We start from the raw sequence: 23,807 nt of genomic DNA, 5'->3' as shown, positions 1-23,807 counted from the left end.
GAAACAAGAGGATACTCTTGCTCATTTCTTTATTACTGCAGGCTTTTCTCACCTGGGTCTTCCTATTGAGTTTGCCACAACTACTCACATAACTGAAAGGATTATTCTCATAGTTTGAAGCTTCCAGGATCAGGTCCCAGTTCTTTACCTGTCTTAATAATTTATTACCTAACCCGTATATGCAGAGCGTATAGAATAATACATCCTGTGAAACTTTGTTAAAAGCCTCTGAAAATCCCAATATGTCTGCTGCTTCCCTCATATCTAGATCAATATTTATTTAATTTAAAAAAGGAATCCAATTTGCTTGACGTGATTTACTTTCCACAAATCCATGCTGACTCGCATTATGATGCTGCACCCTTATTAAACTTTATGCAACTGTAGCCGTATGCTGCTAGGAAATGTATTTTTGAGACTGCATTTATAGTCAGCGGGATCCTCTGAGGGGCTGAAATGCCCGGCACAAGGAATTCAGCACATGCTTATTGCCAAACTGGTCTGTTATTTTCCAGCTCAAACTGTTTCCCCTTAAAACGCCAAAACAACATTGACTTTTTTCAAATTATTTGATGCAAGCTCTTAGTTCTGATGCGTATTCACATCACAAATCATAGCCATGTATCAGGAGTTATCCTGTGCCCGGCATTATAAAACCCCTACATAGAAACAGTCCCCGACACCCAGGGAGTTTAGACTATGGCTATGGTCCCACCATTGATCTTATTGTTGGGTCTCAGTCAGAAGCCAGGCCAGATCAGCAGAAACAGACAATCAAACTGTCAACAGCACATAGCTATACGAAGGAATACGCAGCTGCAGGGCTTCCTTCTGTTTCATGTTGATGTCCCAAATAATGCTCCACACTGTTCAAGTGACCTTAGGCAGGCCATTCCTCCCGTAGTGACATGAAGTCACTTCACCCATCCCACTGCTCACATCTCTGATCACAGAATCACAGAATCACAGAATGGTCAGGGTTGGATGGACCTCTGGATATCATCTAGTCCACCCCCACCCCCCTGCCACAGCAGGGTCACCTACAGCAAGTTGCACAGGACGGCGTCCAGGCGGGTTTTGAATGTCTCCTCTGATGCCACACTTCACCTGGAGACTGATGCTCAAATGCAACAATGCGCTACTGTCTCAGCATATTGTCTCCCGCACCCTTAGTCCTATCTTCTCTGATGTCCTCTTTTGCAAGCAGACATGCCAACAGAGTATGCCACTTCAACACTCATCTTCTCCTAAGGCTTCAGCTCCCAATTCTGCTGTTATCGTTGAATTCTGCATGGCTGCCTGGGGTAAGTTCTGTCCAGTATTGATAGAAGGGGCAGAAACCTTTCTGCTTTCTCTTCTCTCCTATTTGGCAGGTCCCAAAGCATTTCCAGAATCTCATCCTACCAATAAGCATTTTCCCAGCCATTTGTCTAATGAAGTTTCCATTTTTATTCTTCCTCCCCTCCGTTTCCTCTTACCACGTGCTCACAATGCACTGAACTGAGCTCTTACTGATTTCTTAGAGGACAATTTGTATACATAAAATAGTCAGAATGGGCTGGAGTATCTTGGTATGTACTTGCCAGACTGGCATTCATCAGGACTGTGAAACAGAACAAAACCCCATTGCAGTAATGGACTTTTTAACCCCTTTGTGACAGTATGGCTAAATGCCCCTTCAACCCCACGTGTAATGCCAACAGCTGGGCACAGAAACACAAACCTACCCAATTCCAACCATGACATAAATACAGAATTTGTTCAGTAGTATCTAGCTGTTTGCCGTATTTCTCATCAAGTACCCTACCTTGAACTCCATAGGGGTGTACTTCTCGTTCTTGGGGGTTGTGTTGCCCTTGTAATGGAGATGGTTGGGAGTGGTTGGGTGGATAACAGTCGACTCCTGGGACTGCCTCTGACAGCGCTGGCAGTACACGTAAATCACAAACGTTAAGAGGCTAGAGCCGAAGAAACAGGAGACCCCAGTGGCAATCAGATGGATGAGACTAAAACCTGCAAGGAAAACGACAAGAGATGCTATTTATAAAAAACAGCCTTTTTCCCTCTGCCGACAAGACCACAGGTGCAAATCAGAGCTATGACATCTCGGGATCAACATTAATAAGCTGTTGAAGCCAGAGTCTTACCTTCTAACATAAACTGACATAATCTCCCTGCAAATCGGTCTCCCCACTGCAGCTCTGCCTTGTGCAGTTTCACAGGTTCATGCATTGTTCTCTCAAAGCTCCCTCCCTGTCTCTCCTCTCTCCCCTCTATTGATATTGAAACTAAACGTTATGTTAAGCTGACAGCTAAAGAAATGAGCCATACAAACAATGCACGTTAATGGATTCCAAAGTATGTGTGTGTGTGTCATGGAAATAAGGGGATAAAAATGCTCAGTGTTTCTCTGAAGGGGAAGGAAGGGAAGGGAAGGGAAACCCTTTTTGTCAGCCGCCCAAAATGCCTATGGGACTGTGTGTGGGGTGGGGGAGATACACATTCTTTCCCCATGTAATCCGAGTGAGCTCAGCATTCTTGCTTATTCGCAGGGCGGCATTGCCTTGGCCATGTCTGCACTACCTCTGAGGTGTATTTGTACCGCTAACAGTGAACCAGGGGTCCTCATGGGAATGGGCAAGATAAGGTGGGAAAAGGAAAAGGGGGAACTGCTTGAAAAACACTTTTTTGTTGGCTTTCTCCACAAACTGCAAAGATCGGAAGCCAGTCGCAGGCAGGTGCCAGCGGGGTAGCCACACTGCAAATATTTCAAACAGAAAAGCTCTTGGACTATGAAAGCCTCCCACAGAGATCTCTCCACGTGGGATGGCGGCAGCACCCTCCAAGCACAGCGCTGACCTCTGGAAGGAGCTGTAGTTGTGCATCCCACACGCTCACAGCTCCGGCTGGTGGGGGGAAGACAAAGTCAAATAGCAGTCCTCATTCCTCCCTCATGTCAGAGACTCTCAAACCCCATGTTAAAACCAACCCCCAACAGATCTCCTCTGACAACAGAACAAACAGTAGCGACCTTTACAGCCGCCAAGTTAACGAAGCAATCAGAGGCAATCTTGGGTGGCAAAACTTTATGACCCTGTTCTTTTGCTATGTGCAGGGGGGGATCTGCAGAAAAAGAATCAGCAATGATGAGCCCAAATGCTGCTGCCTTTCCTCTGCCTTTGCTTTGCCATCTTTCAAACAGGAGTGACAAATGCCCTAGTGCCTGGGGGGTTCCCCGACTGCTGGCCCCCCAGGGCAGCTGTCCCAGGGGACAGCCACATCAGCTCGGTGGGGATTGCAGCAGTAAAATTCTCGTAATACTTAAAACGCCAATTCATTGGGACAGACTGCTGTGTTGACTTGACTGTGTGCAGAGAAATGGAAGGGACTACTCAGAGAGCGGCTTTAAATGAGGTTCATTCTTAGTCTGATCACAGTGTGCATTTTTTTTGGTGCCATCTTACATTTTAGCTGATATGCTTTTCAAATAGAGAATTCTGCCCATTAGTCAACTGCTCTCCTCTAATCTTTAGTTAAAAAATATCCTCCTGAGTTTAAAAAGAACAAAACCAATAGAGTTCTACAGCAAAGTAATGGACTTCAATCATAATTACAGTAAGGAACATACAGAATTTATTAGACTGAAGAGCTACATTTATTTTTTAAACCACACTATAAAATTCTATTGCAAGATTACCACTTTCTATTGTGTTTTGGATGATGGTCCAAAAAGCCAGCAGAAAGATTATAATTTCCTACTAAATGTTACAAGGCTTTTCTAAAAAGGCATTTCCTTTCTAAAAATCTCTGCCTGCTTTACATCACTCATGAGACCTAAAACACAGAATATGCAACTGTGCTCAGTAAAGCCACAAGACACTCTGTCACATTCTCCTCATGCCCAGCTCTGCTTATATTGCACTGAAAGTTTCATTTCACTGCTCCATTTGCAAGTCACTACAGCAGGAGATCCTTTCTAAAACATAAAGCTCTCTTACGTTTCACCTTTGAAGGACCCATCTGATTTTTCAGGTGACTTTTAGCTGTATCTTAGGGAAAAAAACAAATTATTTTGTTTGCAGCGTGTGAGTCCCCAGGGGGGAAGCCTTCTGATTCATCATGAAAATATAGATTTTCTGAGATGCGTCACCAGAATTTCTATTGATTTGCTTCTCTGTCAAATATTGTAGAACACTAAGTAATAAATAATATTAGCTATGGTAAAATGTAGATTGCAACAGCAGACACAATGGTGGTGGTAAAAGAAGGAAATGTGGATACAGTGCACAACAGGAGAGCGCAAGCCGTAGCCAGGAGCCCTGGAACCAAAGCAGATACATGGCACCCTCTGAGGGAGGAGTGACGCAGAAAGCCAACTGTTACATTGCAGGTGCTGAAATCTTAATTCCATTGATTGCCCCACAGTCACAAACCGAGAGGCCACATTTCCGTGCCACAGGTGGCAGGCCTTTTTTTTGCCATGGTCTCCACAGGGAGAAGAGATTTTGGCAGCCTGCAGATGATGTAGATTTCAGGAGAGCAGGGATGCGACACTAGCAGGAACTGACATGGTCATTAGTGAGAAACTGGTATTTTAAAATGTTGAAGGAACCTGCCATTTTCTTCAGTCTGCATTTTTATCATGGGGGCTCCTAGGGCAGTGGAAAAGTGACACTAATGACTGGATCTTTCCAAGTTACATGCAGAAAGGAGACACGACTTCTGTCGTGAGGTGAGGTGAGGTGAGGACTTGAATAAAAGGAAGTGCTTGGAGGATAAGTATAAACTCTAATCTCATCCTCTATCAGCAAAGGATCTGTCTAAGAGACCCTGTTCACTGAAATCTTTACAGGTTATTTAAAAACACCTGTCTCCAAACAGCTGGAGGCTTACAGCGGTGGAATGAGGAGTATCCCTTCCTTTCTCCTGAACCATTTACCCTGTGGGTAGAGAGAGACAAGCAATGCACGCTCTGGTAATTAATGACCCTCAGTGGCAAACCCAAACCCCCAAATAAATAAAAATCTTGGAACTGACAAGTGGACATGTGATACATTCCTCCAGTCTGACTCAGACAGCGAGACTCCAGTGGAATTAAGGCTATCGGTGGGATATGAGCTGTATAGATTAATGGTTTGGTTGATACTGAACAGGGAGAAAAGAAGCCAGGTTAAGATAAAAATAAGATCTATAGTTAGTGGTATCCTACCTCCACAGTTCGTGCTCTCATCAATGCTGGAGGCTGGCAGGATCACTAAACAAAGAGAAGAAGATTGGAGAAAGTTGTCATTTTGCCATCACTTTACTTCTTTAAGTAATTAAACCCCCTGCACTCCAGACACGAGAAGCTGCTCACGTGTTCTGTAGCAAGCTGAGAGTCTCTCTAAATTGAATGATAAGCTCAGAGTGTGAAACACACACAACAAAACCTCTCCAAAGACCTGACAATTCCAGTACTGTTACCTGATCACTGTTTAGCTTCTTCAATTTAGGGGAAAGAAGACAGCTGAGAAAACCATGAAAAAGAAGAGTACCATTGCCTAGAGATCTGAGATTTTTAAGTCAGGGCACTGTAATCCAGAAAAGAACATGCGGAAAGGGGTTATTCAGTCTAGACCCATATGAAATATTTGCTTGAGAGATTTCGACAAAACACAGGGTGGAAGATGCTGATGACCATCTGTCCATCAACAGTGGCGCTCTGTTAGACCCTTGATTAAACTCCCCACTTCACACACCAGTGTTCTCCATCTGCCTCACCATATTCTTCACTCTTTTGGGATGTTTCTTTTGATACCTGAACTCAAGGACCTTCTGTTGCCTGTATCCATACTGAGAACAGAGATAATTTTTATAAACCAACCTGAGATGAACTATGCAAAGTTAAAAGCTTCAATTCAGGTGAAGCAATACTAGTTATTTATTACAGAGCTAAGTAATTCTGTTTTAAAGAAAAGCTAAGCTGCCTTAAAGGAATGCCAGTTACCCTGTGCCTGCCACAAGGGAGTTTATAACATGTTTGTTTGTTTGCTTGTTTTTCTAGAAGCATCCAAACCCAATTTATAGTAGAGAAAATCTCAGCCTAACTTGACAGTCTGGGCACGAGCTGCTCTCCTGAATTGGCCCACCCTCTCCCTCCTCGATGACACTGTACATACCAGGAATTTCATTATACAGGCAATCCTGGTACTGTGTGCTGTTTCCGACGCACTGAGAAGAGTCTGGGCTGTGTACCTCGCAATAACGGCTGCGGTATTGGATGCCCTCTTCATTACACAGGCTCCACTCCGACCACTCCGACCAGCCACCTGAAATCCAAGATCAGGAAAACAGACAATGTCACCAAGAAGGAAAGAATCCCTGGCAGATACCACATTTCTCCCATGCTGAAGGATGTCTAGATCCTGGCCTGGGCTTCTCTCACACATCTAATCCAGGGGCCTTTAGTGGATTTAATTTTCTCAATGCAAATAACAGCGCAAGCATCATACCCTACTTGTCAGATTGTAGTTTTCTTAATACGGCCTGAACCCACCCTTGATGGAGCACTGCGCAGCATGGAGTGGTCTTAAAAGCTCCTATATCAGGTCTCTGGTTAAAGAGAGCAGTTGCTGAGGTTCCCAAGGGCAGGAGTCAGCCTGTGCTGGATCAGAAATACGCAAAGGTGGTTCAACACCAGCACAGATCTAAACCCCGTCCTCTGAGTTGTAGCACATGCTCATCTGCCTGTCTGTGTAAAAAAAAGGATGGATTGCCCCTTCAGCAACTGCACAGATTGATGCTTCATGACTCCTTTTGTTTGTCTTGTAAGCTTCCACATTGAAGAACCAAGCTCCTGCTTTTTCAATTACTTTAAATGGATTGGCCGTTAACAAGATTTTGCCTGTCTGGCACCAGAATGCCAGGGCATGGGCTAGTGAACAGGTAAAGAGAAAGGTGATGCACTGCAGTTGAACACGGGGATGTCTCCTTTTTCCCTGGTTCAATAGACATTTACTGAATGGCCAGAAAAGCTTCTAACGGGTGGTGTTTCTGATTTATTTTTTAAACATTTTGCAGATGTGCCTTGCTCCCACTACCAACCAAGCCAGCTGCAGCAGGGACGACAACTGGCTACCTTCACATGGGTGTGTGTTGCAAAGGGCCTCCTCGGTGTGCAGACCAATGCAGATGTCCTCTCCGCTAGACGGCGCTGGATTGGTGCAAGTCCGTGTGCGCTGGTAGTGTCCTCCTCCACAGGTTGCTGAGCAGTGAGACCAAGGAGTCCAGCAAGACCATGAGCCTTTCACTGAAGGACATTGAAAAGCAAGGAGAGAGAGAGGTAGATGCCCTTGGTTACTCCTCTCACTGTGACAAAGCTGGAGACCCCCAGTAGCTCACCTTTCAGATCCACCCTACCCAGACTAGCTAGCAGTTTCTTGCACCCCAGGACATTTGGGCCTTACAAGAAGAACTCTGCGGATGCAGAATGAAGTCTACGCACAAAAAGACTCTACATCATAAAGTGCCAAAATAGAAACTATTCTTTAGGGTAGTCACTGAAATATTCTGTTCTGTTCTGTCTATTCTATTCTATTCTATTCTATTCTATTCTATTCTATTCTATTCTATTCTATTCTATTCTATTCTATTCTATGCTATGCTATGCTATGCTATGCTATGCTATGCTATGCTATGCTATGCTATTCTACAACTTTTTATAGAACAGCACTATTATTATATTGTTTCCTGATGATTCATCTATAGCAATGGCAGATTTACTTGGAAAAAAAGTGCTGTACAACCTAAGTGGAGCTTATATGGCACCTTTCTGTAGGGGCTCCAAGTACTCTACTTCCAACATTCAGGAAACAGAAACTCAGCGACTTTATTCATTGTCCTTGCTCATTGCAGGAGGTTCGACTAGGTGACCTTTAAAGGTCCCTTCCAACCCAAACCATTCTATGATCTGAGCACAGCCCCACAACAGGTTAATAATAAAATTAGGGAGGGACTTGAGATCCCTGAATCCCATACCCTCCCCCCCCACTAGATTGCCTGATTTGCAGGTCCACATGCCATTAATTCAGAAGATAATAACCTGATGACTTAGTGCAAGATAAACCCAGGATTTGTGTATAGACATTGAGTGAGGCAGGGAAGGTGGGAGACACAGAGAAATAGTCATCATGCACTCAGAACAGATTGTAAAACATCATAGTGTCCAAGGGGAGAAAACAGCACAGAAGAAGGGCACAGACATTAGTGAAAAGCCACTGAGAGCTTCCAAAATAGTACTAATAGCTGCCTTTATACTGCTAGAGATATTTTCTTTTTATAGGCTATAGAGTGCATTATTTGACACTCCTGCTACGCTCTTGCTGCACATTCTGATCATATCTGCATTGGAATTTTATGTTTGTATTGATTTTTAGAATCATAATAATACTATTATAATACAGTATTTTCAAGTGCAGGCCACAAACTATATTGCCAGAAGTAGATAATTGCTAGAACTGCAAAGAGGCAAGGTAATTTGTGTGAGATCACTTAAATTTAGTTTAGATAGTTATTACAGAGCAAGGAGAAGGATAAGTGAGAGAGAATACAGTAGTCAATGGTCTATTATTACTATTCTGGACCAGGAGTGCAACATAAACATGAGGACAAACTTGAAAACCAGGAAACCAGGCAAGAATACTCCCTGCTGGCTGTGCAGGAAATGGTAACTGATGTCAAGAGTAGATGCCCATCGCAAGAACAATACGTAAGCAGGAGAGGGGGAAGAAACAAGTGTTCACAAGAAGAACCGCCACATCAAGCATCTCTACACAGTATTAAGCCACATTTATTAAGCCTGTCTCCTCATCAAGGTGCAGGTGCACCGTGACGCCCTCCACTGGATGGAGCATCAAACCTTCTTGAAGCAAAAAATTGCTAAACAAGCCACAATACTACTTCCTCTAGAGGATGTGGCTGTGTTAACCCTCTGAGATGAGGAGAAACGTAAGTCATCGCACTGAAGATCACATACATGGGTCATTACAATAGCGTGAAAAAAAATTAAGGAAAAATCCCCCAAATTTAAAAAAAAAAAAGCAGCTTGAAAACACTGATAATTTTTTTGTTTGTTTTTCTGGCTCTACCATTAGGATGGGGAAGAACACCTCTGAATTTAATGCAGGAAGATGATCATAATTACCTGGGCAGGGATGCGGATTGCAGTCTTGGTACTCCATTGCTGACCCCACGCAGGGCAAGCCACCATTTTTAGGTTCAGGATTTGTGCATGTTCTCTTCCTGATCCTAAAGCCCAACTCACAGTCCCTGGAACAGGAAGACCAGGCCCCCCAAAAGGACCAGCCCCCATTGATAATCCGTGCAGTGGTCTTACCAGTCTTGAGGAGGTCATCAACAAGAGCTTCAAGGAAAACAAACAAAACACCATGAGATCACAAACTAATCAGTTGTTGGCCTTTTAAAAAGGGCTTCAGCTCATGAAAAAGATCAGGATTTATGTGCCCTGGGGAAGAGTTTCTGCTGAAAGCCCTTAGCAAAAGTTTTGCTCTGCAGGGTTACAGCTAAGCTAGACACAAAATGAAATCTGTACACACACAAACTGAGTCTACTGATAACCTTGATAAATAGCCTTTCTGGGCAGCAAACTGTGGCAGTCGAGGCTGTGCCCTCAGGACACTGCCTTGCATCACAGCCATACTTAAGGGAATAACACCAGAGGCGGAGCGCAAGGGGACCTCCAGAGAGAAAGAATAAAGACACACTGTCCTGTAGAATGGCTTTTCTCTTCTCTACACACTCGATACTTGCCTGTTCTCTTTGGGGCAGCCTGGCAGTAGCAAGAACAAATCTATACACTGCCATAAGCACAGAGCTCACAATTGTATTGATCTCTAAGTCGCAGGGCTCTCCATCCCTGCCATTGTGCAGTGACACTAGTCATACGTATCAAGACTTATGCAGACACAATCAAGTTCTTGTTCTGAGAGGATCCCCCTTCCACCACCAAATCTAGGCTTGCCCTATGGTCCCCCAGAGCTGGCGAGACGTACAGTCAGTATCACACACTGCTGAGCCATCATTGGGGCAGAATCGACTCTCGGTTTTCTTCCTCCCAAACTGCAGCTCGTGGGGATCAGACAGCTGGGCACGACACGTGTAGCGGAAGCGCTGCTCCTGGCGGGCACCATTCTGGGTGATGTTGACAGGCATCCAAGGGGTCCAGGGTGTGTTCCTGCGCACCTCCGGGCAGCTCTCTGGGTTGCAGGTCTTATATTCCTGCCAAGAAGGAAAACCACTCTCTCTTTAGTTATTAAACAGCAGCAGCCTAACTGTCACAGATTTATTTGCACTCCAGAAAACAAGGGGGTACCCTCTGGATATAAAATAACCTCTGTCCACCTTATGTGACCTCACAGACACAAGCCAGTGCTGGGCACAGCCCAAAATGTGGTGAGTATGGAGGCAGTGGTGGTGCACAGCTTCAGGTGGACCTCAAGGATGAACTATGCTTGCTATTTTTACATCTCCCCCAGGTTTGTGTTTCTTTGCTGACTCAAAGTCCTGTGAGGCTTCGAAGGTTTGGTACATTATGGGCAGAAGAATAATTCAGGCATTAGATCATAATAACAGCAAACAAATTTTCTGCTGCGGCCCTGAGACGCTGCTCTCAGGTCAGCCTAGAGGAACCCCATGAGGACAAAATGTTCGTAGGTTTATTCCTTGAAAACTTAATTGTTTTATTTTTAAGATGGGTTTAGATTATCTCTTTTTACAGATATTTTTGTTTGGTTGGCATTTTGAACTCTCTAGTGAGGACTATGAACCATTTGCCATGCTTGGTGTAGAGATGAACATCCACTGAGTACAGACAACATTCTGGCTGGATGGGGATGGGGTGATTTAGGGTCTTTACAATTCTTGCCACTAGTGGGAGGAATTCCAGTGACAAACATTGAGCTCTTGTTTAAAAATAAATAAATAAACAAACCAGTCTTTTCTGGCAGAGGGAAAGAAATGTAATGCTTCAGGACTTTATGATTCTAGAGTAAATGCCAAACAGCTTGTGAACAGATGGGAGGTTCCAGATCAAATCTGCTTACACTGAAAGAAAACTCTCCATAAAACTAATTAAAACAGCTGCATGAAACAGCTGCCAGAATAGGAAAGGGAAAATAAAGAGAGAAAATGGGTAGCCATTGCCTCACTGATGGGTTAACTAGGTGTTTGACCTGTTGTTTACTCAAGTATGGCAATAAGACTAATTTCTGATGCATTAGGGCCTCCTTGACTCAATAGGAGTGGGATAGAAGAAAAAAAAAAAAAAGTATACTGCTTTTAGGTAAAGGACTTGATACCTAAGCCTGCAGAGGCCTAAGTCCTCTGTCTATCAGTCTGTCCTTACCTTTACGTACACACACGCACACAGACTGACACACATACACTTTCACACCAACTTCCCTGACTTGGGAATCTGTCACCTCTCTGCTTCCCAGTGCATTTCAGCATCCTCTCCAGCAAAAGCTAAGGGTAGCATTTTCTTCTACATTAAGAAATAAAACCAAGATGGAGGGAGGAGTTAAATACCAAGTTCCTAGATGCTAGATGTCAATAGGAGCCCCTTATGCAATGTCAATAAAAAATACATACCACAGCACAGCCTGGACATGTATTTCCATTTTCACAGGACCTCTGCCTTGAATGAATCCCTCCACCACAATTCACACTACATTTATTCCAAGGACCCCATGAAGACCAAAAAATTGGTAATGGACATGGACTGTTCTCATTACAGAATCTGAAATAAGAAAGTGCATTGCTCAAAACACATTCATGTCAGCACATCCGAGCGACAAAATGGTGATGGACACGAGACTACACACTGCATTTGGGTGCAATTCATGCATGCACAGAAAGCCAGCAGAAGGCTGATGCAACAGTCAGATTAGCAAAATTCCAGTTCACAGAAGAGTGAGTGGTTAAGCAGGCTGAGTTCACTGAGACAGTTGGAATAAATGGTCAAGATCGGGTTTTTGAAAGTGCTCAAAGCTCCTAACTTTTATGCACTGAATTCACAAAAGAGCTCATAAGCTGAAGCCCATGTGTTATAAAGACAGGCAGTGGATGGTAAATATTTTCAATGGGATGACTAGTGGGAGGTCAACCCACCAGTGATCTGTCACTAATGGCAGGTGCTAAATGCTTGACAATCTTCTCTCCCCACAATCTGGCCCTTACTGCTGTTTGGACCCTAAAAAACTGGTGTTTGCAACTGGAGTTGAACTAGTTGTTATATGCATCTAAAAGCAGGCCCTAAATTAACGCTATTTCATGTTCCTTTTTCAAAAGGTAACTTTAATTTTGTTCAACTTTTTAATCAATATTGTTCTGAAATTGAATCACACAGGACTACAATTGACTCAGATGTAGTCTTTAAAACCCAAAAAGGACCATTCTGAATGGCCACAAATCAAACTAAACATTAAGATGTCCTGAATCAAGGAAGTTAAATGAATTGCCCTTTGTATTCTGAGAAATCCAGAGAGATCTGTCTTAAGTGACCACTCAAGGGACAAGCAACAGCCTACTGCCAAGCAGAGGTGGCCTTTAATGAAATGTCAAATCTGGAAACCAAATTGGGATGCCTTGAAGCATGTGTTTAATGAGGGGCCGGGCTTGAAGAAGCGTAATAGTGCAGATGGCTCTGTAGGTTCAAAAAGTATTGCCTTTTATTGATTTTTGCATGAAATTTGCTTAGTTTAGAAGGAGAAAAAGATGTTTTTCTGATGCCAATCCTTGTCAAAAACTCAACCCTGAAACTATGAGTTAAGTCATATTTTGTCTTGAACTTCTTTTGGTGCATCAGCACAATTAATAGAGACTTAGAAATGGTGCAATTGATGATGGAAGTTGCATATATTCAACTGCCTCCTCAGGGATGGATCAGAACAGTGTAACTGCATCTATAAACTCTACATTGCTAACAGCAGGCACAGCTCTCCTGTCGTTGAGAGGTCAGCTCTCTATTTGGGAGACAGGAATACTTGTGGAGGTCTCTCTCTCTCTCTCTCTTTCCTACTTGAAAGGGGAGGCAGCTCTGAAGTCTCTGATGGCCACAGGCTCATTGAGAGAGTGGACATGCATGTGAGAAACCTCATCCCTCCCAGGCTCTGGAATTCCTTCCACTTTGTGTATTCAGCTAAACAGCCTTAATTTGCATTCACATAAGGGCCACCACTTCCAGTTGGCAATGTTATAACCACAGAAGCGAACACACAGCGTTGTGGACATCTCTTACCTTTCTTCCCTGCTCTGTCCAACGCAGACTCTGCCCCCATACCGTGGAGCGGGGTTGCTGCAGGATCGCTGGCGGACCTGAAAGCCAATCCCACAGGAGGTGCTACACGGGGCCCAGGAAGACCAGGGTGTCCAAGCGCCATTTCTAACAAAGGAGGTGAGAGAGAACAGAGTATGAGGGTGACCTAACGGTCTTGCCCATGCCATGCCATACTTAACAACAAAACACATAAGGCACTGACGGGGAATGGTTGAACTTATTCGAGAAGAGATTATTCATTCTAATCAGACTTTACATCAGCAGAGAACTAGAAAAGGGAGTTTCAAAAGTGCTTAGCATTGGCCTAACTTTCCTCCCATTGAAGTCTTTAAGAATTGGAAAGGAAGAGAATGAAGCCAATGCTGAATGATTTTGAAAATGCCTCCTAGGATTTGCTGGGCAACAGTGTGGTTGCTACAACTCTCACTGACTATTCCCCTATTATCCCCCCCATGTCTCATAACCTTCCCTTTCTGAGCCAATGGCTGATGCCAAAGTTGTGTCTCCTGGACTCTTCTGCACAAAGAGTGCAGGTTTTGAGGCTCATAAATGCCAGTTGTGCCAAAGGATGTAAAAAAAAGCCTGCTCTGCTAATTCAGTAGGTACTGATGCTTTAAATCTCCTACAGCAATGCTACTGCCAGCTCCCATGGTTTTATCACAAACCTCATAATATTTGGTGTTTTCCTAAAGCCTTTAGCATTGAATCCTATTAAGTGAAAATCTCAAATTTCATTAAAAATAACAATAATTGCTTCTAGCGTTCATGGCCGCCTGCAGACGTCATTGTAGTGTGACTTTAAATCTGTAGAAACCAGAAGGCAATTAAGAGCTCAGAGGCAGGATCAAGTGTCATGGTTTAATGAGCGATCACATCTCTGCTGAGCAGGGGTAACTTAGCCTGAAGCAAATGTGATGTAAAACCTCTTAGTTCACACCTCAGTGACAAAGATGTCGCAAACGCCCTGTGCCTCGCTCTTGCGACAGGCTGAGCATGTGCAGGCAGCCGGCTCTTGCGATGCTGCTGCCATGTGGTAACTCAACCACATGCTTACACCGAAGGCAACGTTTCATCTTTAGAATCTCACATTTATTAAAGCTCACCTTCCTCTGATTTGGCAGCACTACTGAACCTTGGAGCAGGAGAGGAGGAACTGTATCTCATCTCTTCTGTGCTGCAGGTTTCACTTTGTATCGAGTCAGTGGCAACGCTCTGTCTTACAGAACTGCCTAATCTTGACACTTCACTGCCTTAAGCCAAAAAATCTCATTTGGTTTTGGGTGTTTTTTATAAAGAAAAGCCTTTCTAAAAAGTCTAGTCAAAAACCAACTCAGGTGCTCTCTGGTTCTTGAAAGCTAAGTTTGAAAACAGATGTTAATTTTCAAAGCATTTACTGAACTAATAACACTGCTGGCAAGAAATATCTTCTGGCACAGCACCAATCAGGGCAGAGGATGAAAGCTAAAACCCACATTGCCCTTCACACTTTTTGTATTTGTTATCAACTCTTGCCTGTTCTTGGCAGCTTTATTTCAGAACCCTGTTAGATGTTTCTCCCCTCCTCCTCTTGTTCTCTCATCCCTCTCCCTCCTTCCTTTCCCCTCTCCCACCCCAAACAAGGTCAAAGAACAAGAAACTCACTTATATAAAAATCCTACTATTCCATCTTATTCTGCCATGCTTTAACCCACCTACTGACTCCCCACTCCTTAACCCAAAAGAAAGATTATATGCAAAAACCATGAAAAGAAAAAAAATCAAATAGAAGGTTGCTGTTATTGCAACAAAAAAGGGAAAGTAATTTATAGTAAAAACTCCTCAAAAAACACAACAATTCTCAGCATCTATTTGCATTTCAGGATTTTTAACAGAAATAAAGACACCTTCCATTTTCAGACCTCCAGCTTTCTGATGGAACTCATCTTTAAGCACCCTGCTCCCGCTGCAAAAAGAAATCTCAATGCCAGATGAAGTCAATTAAAGGAAATTTGAGGGCTGAGGCGGATGTAGGATGACCAGATGTCCCTATTTTTCAAACCATGCTGTTTTCCTGTGTCTTAAGATTGAATAATCTATTTTTCATCCCCTTCTTAGAAGCTGTTCCTGCCTCTTTTGCCATTAGAGCAGTGCTGAGAAACCCATACCACTGGCATGCTTTCCATTTGCCTCCGACATAAAAAGCCTGCCTGGGGAAGGCTCCGCTCTGCTCAGCCCACAGTGGCAGCACAGGGGCAGGAATGACTGCATGCCTTTTGGGCAGCACAGCCCACAACTGGAAGGAGAGATGCCAAAAAAACATGAGTAGTGCTGAATTTTTTGGTGCCAAGACCAGCACTGATCCCCAGGGAGGAGTCAACAGACAGCTGTCCTTCATGGAATGAACAGTTATGGAGAAGATATAGTACATTAAAACTGTATTGACCCAATATTTACCAAATATTGGCTGGCCCCACCTTGGTTAAGTAGTGTTTACGCTGTTGCATCCTCTTTCCTTGAGTCATGACATGATGTAGTCGGAGGGTGGTGGTGTAACATGGACACAAACACCGTGGCTATGTTTGGGCACCTGACTGGAGGATATTTAGCTTCCATACTGCTCAAGCATGAGCTTCAGGCTTCACTGGAAAGGCAGCACTTCGCCACAAGCTGAGCTGCACGTGTTGTTGAAGTGCTGTCCCCGGCAGGCATGCCTCCTACGCGCCGCTCGCTGCCAGATGACGATCTGTTGCTTTCACCTAGCCAGTGTGCTGCAGACAGTTGACAGACTCGCAGAAGAAGGCACATGAGCCTTGCTCGGAGCGAGGCGAGGCCCTGTCTTTACAAGCATTGCTCTGAAGGAGCTCTACTCACTTTTGGCAATGCAACCTCAGAATCCAAACTCCAAAAAATGATGAGCTTACTGGACTTTTTTAGCTTATTGCTGTTCAGTTGGCTAACAACTACCTCGGCCTTGCCTCCTCCTGGTGAGTCACTGCTCATTGTACGGATGAGGGATACCCGAGGCACAGAGTAGGGAAGGTTAATATGTACACTAATTTGGGGTGCTTGTCTTCCAAGAGCTCTGGCTGAAGGCCCTTCTCTCAGAGCCCTTGGGCTCCTTCATTTTTCATTGACTTCAAGCTGGACCTCACATATCTAAGTTTGGCTGGGATACAACAACATGGTCACAGAAACATAAGGAAGGAGCGAAGCTGTGGACAGGCACAACTCTTGCTCCCTTCCTAAAAAGCACAAAGATACTTAGTGAGGTACCTTGAGCAATTTGCGACCTCAATCCTGGCCCCTTCACAGCCGCGACCTCCACAGCGGGGACGAGGGCTGTCACATGAACGTGACCTACACATACAGGAGCCTGTGCTGTCTCCATCCGAATGCTCACAGAGTTGCCATGGGGACCAAGGCCCAAGTCTTCCATTTGTTGTCAGGTTTTTCACCTAATTTTTAAAGAAAAAAGGTCATTAATAGCAAGTTTTACATTTCTGGAGCCAGCCCCACAATAGAAACGCCAAACAAAGCTGCCAGGGGGATTAGGATGCAGCTTAGATGGGAGCTGTCTGTGCTTGTGAGCAGGATTCAAAACAGAGGCTTGTTTTCAGACAATGCTGCATCAATATTTACCCTCCAAATTCCACCCCGCATACCTAACGTGTGCGCACAGGCACCCGAGCCAACCCAGCCAGCACCACACCAGGCATAAGCATCCATCTGCCACACCACAAAACCACCGCACTCCCTCGTACCACACTGCGCAGCTTCAGCCTAAATGGCTAAGCTGGGTGAAGGGTAGAAAGTGAAGGAGGCGGTGGTGACTAGAATTAATACTGAGGATCACATAGCGGGCTAAAGAGCAAGAATTCATCTCAAGGCAATTTATAGACCAGACCATGCTGCTATCTGTTTCCTCTGCCCTTTGCTTCATGCCTGTACAGCCCCGAACAGGCCGGGGCTTGAGCTTCCTGTGCACTGCAACGAAGAAGTAAAAGTATGGCAGTCCTGGCAGAGCAAAAGCATGAGAAACAGAACTATTTCAGCCCAGGATTGGTGAAGATCTTCCAGGAGATGGGATGTCAGAGCTTGCTCCCCTGTGCCTTGTTCTAACCAGTGCTGCTAGGTGAGTCCTAAGCCGAGGGCCGGGGGAGCAAGCTGCAAGGGCCCTCACAACCCAGGCTGACTTTGAGAAGACGAGTGCTGCCTGCTGCTCCCGGGATCGCTCCCAGGCCACCGCTGCCTTCTCATGCCCACTCCACTACTACTGCAAAATCCAGCAACCCTGGGACCATGTCTGGGAGGTTGCCCTGAACATCCCTGTCCTGGCTTCCCCTCTGCTCCTGACTTCAGAAACACGGGGCAGAAAGATGTCCATGCTGGCCCTGCCTAGGTAGAGCTATTTCCTTGCTACAGCACAGCACCATGATGCTGTCTCCCCTGGTGGCTACCTCCATCCTCACCATTCCATGCTGCAAAGTGCTGGGCCTTGCAGGTGGGATGGCACAGACGGCAGCTGCCTGCAAGTGGCTCATCCCCACTTGTGTCACCAATGGGGTGGTGGGATGTTCAGCAACTTTGGTAAAACCACTGGCAAAGGCAACACTACACTTGGCCTCAGCGTTGCATGCAATGAAGGGTGAAGAAAGGAAGAGGCTGGGGGCCTGGTGAGCAGCCCTGGCCCCAAATCTGAGCCAGCTATGGCTGACAAACCCCATTGTGCCACGCTCCACTGAGCTCTGCAGTCAGCAGGATCAGTCCCCTGGGCTGTCCCAGGGGGGAAATAATTTCTCCTGCTCTACAGACAAGAAAACCAAGGCACGGAGAAGCTGTGAGCCTGCTCGGGAGCCACGCAGGGAGCCAACCACAGCCATGGGAGTAGTGCTTTCAAACACTTATCCTCCGAAACACGCTGCTCTGCTTATTCTCCAAGTCTGGCACTATGATAAACACTCACAATGCACCTCTGGTAGGCTGTCATCTTCCCCTCTCACCCATCCACAGCAGTATCAAAAATATGCAGCAGTGGCATGGAAGTAATTTAGATCTGTTACTATGCTCGTCAGGCTGTAGTCGAGGGGTTTCAAGCATCTGTTGCAAACCTTTGTTTGCAATAGATTATCATGTCGTCATAAAAATTTGCTCTGGGCTGCAGGTTACAAGGCAAGATGCCCAGAGAAAAGAACATTGAGTTTTCTTGTTGTTGTTGAATTTGTTGTTTTAAACACGCATGCAGTCAAAAATCAATACAGTTGGGTTGCTAAAAGTCGGGGAGGAGGAGGAAATCAAAAGAACTACTTTGAGATATTTAATACTAGATTTTTATCTCCTTTTTCCTCCTGCCTTACAAAAGTCAATCCAAGTATTGGATCATTCCTATTCATTTTTGAGCCAGAAAGCCTTGCTGATTCCAGCAGGGAGTTCTGTTCAGAAATCAATGGTATGATATGGCCCGTGGCTTCAATTAAAAAAAAAAAAAAGCTGACAAATAATTATTGGCTCATAAGTGATACTGGGAAGCAACCCAAAAATAAAACAAATAAGCAGCCATAACCAAAATGCTGAGATTTATAAACATGTCACATTGTGAGTGTGGGAAGTTTTTATACTTAAGAAATTACATATGGATTATTATTCCATCTTTAAATTCATAAAAATATCTTCAAAAGAGCAAATTTGGGATGTAGAATAAAAACCCATATGCACTGATCTTTTACAGGAATATCTTTACAAGGCAAATCCTTTGTAGCCAACACAGTGCCCATCAGACAGAGATGACATCTTTAAAAACATCTGTGATCAAATGCCCTTCTCTCAACTAACAATATTACCAATTCCAGAGTTCTCATATTTTGGAAACTGCCATACTTCCACCAAAGGCGTCACCTTTTCATTTCTTCCTTCTACCATCTAAAGAAGGCTCAAGTGCAGGATCTAAAAATTCAGACTGACCATTCCTAAGCCCTGCTGCCAGGACATTTTCAATGTTTATTCTGATATTACAGATAAGGCTAGAGGCATTCCTTGTTCTTTTGATTCATCTATGCTTCCTCTTAGGATTTAGATGGCAACTGCTTATAACTTTGCCAAGCTTCAGTTGTTTCAGCTGGAAATTTCCATGCTGGCTGTCTGATAGAAGCTGAAAATTCTTGCAAAGTTTCAGGCAAAATATTTCAAACTTTTCTAAAATCAAATCTTGGGAACAAGAATGTCCATAGGTAGCAACCTTTTCCTTGAAACAAGCTAGTGTTCAGAGCAAGGAACTGAACTTTATGTCATTGTAACACCTTTTCACAATTTTCATGAAAAGTGACTCAGATCTGTCTGAGGCATAAAATCCTTGGGAGGTGGGGAGGAAAATCTGCAGTTTTCAGAGTCTCACAGATTTTGATCTTGGCACCTGAAGTCCTCTCTGTGTAGTGGGCATGCTCCAGTGTGGGCCAGAGCAGGATTATCCCAGACGCTGCAGCTCTGTGTGGCTGAGCCCACAGGAATTGCGAGCAGGGTACAAGTCTGCTAGCTGCCCCAAAAAAGGAGTGGGGAGACTGGCACTGATCAGCAAGAAAATGGGGTGGCATGGAGCCGATACCAGATGACTGAGATAAGGGTTTGCTGGACACACAGAGTGGGACTGGGATGAAAACCTGTGAGAAAGAGCACCATTTGACTTGGGATAATGAGGTCTGTACACTTCATTAGGAATACTCAATTCCTGACTTGCCGACCAGCATCAACAGTGACCCCATGAACTTGTCTAATGGAGTTTGTTAGCCAAATCTAAAGTCCCTTTCCTGCTGGTGGCTCATGTTGGCACCAGTAAGATATTATAAAGTAGGTTGTGCCTTTTTTCAGTTTTCCTAACACCAAAAGGCACCCTTCTCCCTTGCCTAAGAAAAAACAGCATGCAATCATGTATTCAGGACTCCCTGATATGACACATGCACAAGCAGGGAAAAGAAGAACAGCTTGTGCAATTTGTATCCTATCACTTCTTAATATTAAAATGTTTGACATTGCAACCTTAACAGCAAACCTTTAGGAGGTTCTGGGTGTTACCTGCTAATAACATATATTAACCATTGCCCAAGGTACTATGTTAACACTGTATAATTAACCCTTTATCTAAGGCCCCTTAATATTAAAGCTGGAGAGCGGGAATCTGTGGTACAATGCGGTGCTGTATAAAGATGTTCAGACTAGCTCTGAACAAGCACGGTTGCACAAGAGCAGCAGTCAAGTTGTGTTAGTGTTGTGGTTGACTCACACAAATGCCTGGCCCCTGTAGGATATAATTCAATAATATGCTAGTTCTGGCTTTAAAAGTTGCTGCATGCCAGTCTCTCAGCTGTGCCAGGACATCTGCTTGTGGGCTAGGCTGCAGAAGAGCTCACTGACATTATCTGGGTTAGGAAAAGCTTATTTGGGAGAGGTGCTTTCAATCTACGCCATGTCACACTTGAGTGTGATCTCACATACAGCTGTACCAGCACAGCTGAGCGCCTGGTGCTCAGCCCAGGAAAGCGGTGTTAGAAAAGCCAGGACTTCTTAAGACAGTAACTCATCCAACTAAACTCCCAGAGAGGCCTTTTTCAACAGTGAAATTTGACATCAGGTCACTGCGTTCCCCTACCTTTCCAGTGGTCATTTGCACATGCTGCCCTAGACTCTTGCCTCTGTTCACCACAACCTTTATCCTGCACTGAAAACAAGGAAATACTTGGATATTGCTGATGTAGGTGCTTAAATGAGCCATCCCACTCCATGCCAGAGCTGAATTCACTCCAACAAGGGGCAGAGGAGAAAGAATCCACTTGCATGTGGATTTTAAATAGCTTGGCAGCCCATCAGTCGAAGAGCACAAGGCTGATGTATGCGCCAGAATGAGAGCACCTAAACAGAAAATAATCTACAACGGAAATGCTAAAACAAATGCAAAACTAGCACCAAAAACCCAGCCAAAGCTCCTGAATATTCTGCACTGGATTTTTATGACCTTGAAACAATGATCTGGAGTAGCCTGTTCCCTAGTGTGCACCACAGCAGATATGTTCAGACTAGAGGATTAACACCTCACACACCTATCAACAGACACAGGCATTAAGCAGGACGAGATAACAGCATGGGCAATCAAGAAGCACTGCATCCCAGTTCAACACAGGAGGGTTATAAACACACAAGCCTCTGAAGCCAGCAGTGAAAAACTTAAGCCTGCCAAGCTGAGAATGGATTGAAGTAATGACTAATATTTCCTGGGAAAATATCTAAGAAGTAAGGAAGATAAGGGGAATAAACATCCCAGCACCTCCAGACAGAAATAGCATACTGAAGATATAACCCATCCAGTCCTCTCTTTCTATCTACTGGATTTAGCAGTATTAACATGCTAATTGACGTTAGATAATAACGATGGACATTAATGAGGATTTTTCCCCCCGCGCCCAATTTATTTAACGACTGGTTTTCCTCCCCAACCACCTTACAGGTACAGTTCAAGCAGCAGGAATTAAATTTGGCCAGACGGCTTCTGGGGATCACAGCCAGGAACTGGATAGTCGTCAGAGGAGGGTGAGTGCGTGGGAAGGGAGCTGGTGAGCCAACTCAAACTGATTCAAGCAGAGACACATTTTTTTAACCGGTGCATCTCATGAAGTCCAGGGCTAGGAAAGAAGACCATCTCCTTGAAATATCACATAGATTTTGTGTAGAACACAGAAACCCCAGATCTATTTGTTTGCCCCAAAGGGGCATCCCAAAGCAAGCATTCAGTCCTCCTCCTGCCTACCCATGCTTTGGTTTGCTAAATTAAGTTTAGAACTGAACACTTCTCCCTCTCTTGGATACACTCTCCCCTTCCCTCTTGTTCTCTCGTATATAATGCATCTTTTTGTTCCCTCTCCAAACCATCCATACGTGCCCTGTTTCTCTGCTGCTCCCTAGATGCCTCTTCCTGCCAGTGCAACGCTTCTTCACCAGTGTTATCTCTCGGGCCCAGCTCAGGGAGCCAAGAGGAAAATGAACTGGATGCTGCCTGAGGACACTGTACATCAGCTATTCTGCTTTCCCTGACCTGCGGGGAAGCCAAGCAAATGGCGCCGACGGTGGAGCAGCCCTGAGAAAGCTCAAGTTTCATCTAGGGCTTGCACGGTTTTCAGCAGTAACCCAACAGCATGATCCAATCTTCTTAAGGCAGCATGATCCAATCTTCTTAAGGCACGGGTGGGTATGAGGAGGACTGAATGCTTGCTTCGGGGTGTCCTTTTTGGAGCAAACAAATACATTTGGGGTCTCTGTGCTCTAGACAAGTGGCTGTGCACAGATGTTAGGCTCTCCAAGCTCTCCTAACAGCCAGTCCTCATCAGGCTGCCACACACTCACTTTCTCTTCCCCTTCTACACATACACACGCACTCGCACACCAGTATATATAAACTATTTCCACTCCTTCCACTTACTGGGCACTCAGTAATATTTTGAGTCCACAGGCTCATGTTGGAGCTGTCCTCAATGGTGGTGCATCGCTTCTGCTTGTTATCCCAGCCGCAATAGGGGTCTCTGGCTCCTAGGCATTCCCTGCACGCGCAAAGAGAAAAGATTAAAGCTCTTTAAGACTGCCTAGCTCTAAAGACACGTATTCAAGTATAGTGCTTGTATATGACAGCTGTCAACTGCACCGAGGCTCAGCAGAAGAAACAATTTCTTCTAAGCAGAGGTTTACCTGCTTGGAAGGGGAGAACGGCTGAATAGAAGGGTGATAGAACACAAAGCAAATATCACTCATAGAAGCTGTAGATTAAAAATCAGTTCACTCCTCTCCAAAGCCTAGGGAAAGAAAATGACTTTACAAATTTTAGTCAAAGAACACTTGTCATTGAGATATCTTTGTGCCCCTATGTAATCACTCAGCAGGCCAAATCTCACACAAAGCAACCTCTGTGAGTATGTTTTCTGACGCTGTGTCCATCCAAAGGGGTTAGACAAGCAGAATTAGCCAATGGACCAGTAATAAAGGCTTTCTATTAGTCTTGGCCTTTGCTGGAACAATGGTTTCATTTATAATCCCAACATCAAGATGTCAGTTTGGAAAAGTCACAGCAGAACATTATTTCTAAGCTTTTGGCTGCTTTGAACACTGCTGTATTCATTTTCCTCCTGAATCCATATTTACAGGCTAAGTGTGTGTTCCCAACATGTGAGCTGCTAAAGAAAAATAACTAGGGTTACTACTGCTGCTAAACAGAGGTCAGTCACAGAATTAGTCTGTACTGATAAAATTCAGCTGTATTGGTTGTTCCCATGAGTTGCTTTCAAATTGTTAATTTTCATTAGGAAAACATAACAGTACAAGCCACATCATCCATGTATTAGCGAAAGACAAAGAAGAGAGGACTAAACCTAAAAAGGTTTGCAACATTTTTTTTATTCCAACGATCCATTCTCTTCTATCACACAAAAAGCTGATAGGATCTTTCCAAAAGTCCCAAATGATTTGA

At 44.4% G+C, this 23,807-nt stretch overlaps 1 protein-coding gene across 1 annotated transcript in view; it reads right to left on the bottom strand.

Annotated features, from left to right (window-relative positions):
- Positions 1-23,807, bottom strand: part of SEMA5B (semaphorin 5B) — a gene marked incomplete at both ends in the record, with an annotated part of 136,669 nt that overhangs the window by 16,331 nt on the left and 96,531 nt on the right. The window contains 10 exons of the mRNA XM_082484342.1: positions 1,808-2,013; positions 5,210-5,254; positions 6,159-6,308; positions 7,118-7,288; positions 9,182-9,400; positions 10,050-10,275; positions 11,647-11,794; positions 13,295-13,438; positions 16,586-16,767; positions 22,770-22,887. Coding sequence (XP_082340468.1) covers positions 1,808-2,013; positions 5,210-5,254; positions 6,159-6,308; positions 7,118-7,288; positions 9,182-9,400; positions 10,050-10,275; positions 11,647-11,794; positions 13,295-13,438; positions 16,586-16,767; positions 22,770-22,887 — 1,609 coding nt within the window. The remainder of the gene's footprint in view (positions 1-1,807; positions 2,014-5,209; positions 5,255-6,158; positions 6,309-7,117; positions 7,289-9,181; positions 9,401-10,049; positions 10,276-11,646; positions 11,795-13,294; positions 13,439-16,585; positions 16,768-22,769; positions 22,888-23,807) is intronic.

This window comes from Vanellus vanellus (assembly GCF_965231255.1).
Source record: "Vanellus vanellus genome assembly, chromosome: 5".
Lineage (NCBI taxonomy): Eukaryota > Metazoa > Chordata > Aves > Charadriiformes > Charadriidae > Vanellus > Vanellus vanellus.
This window is presented reverse-complemented; position numbering and strand designations above follow the sequence as displayed.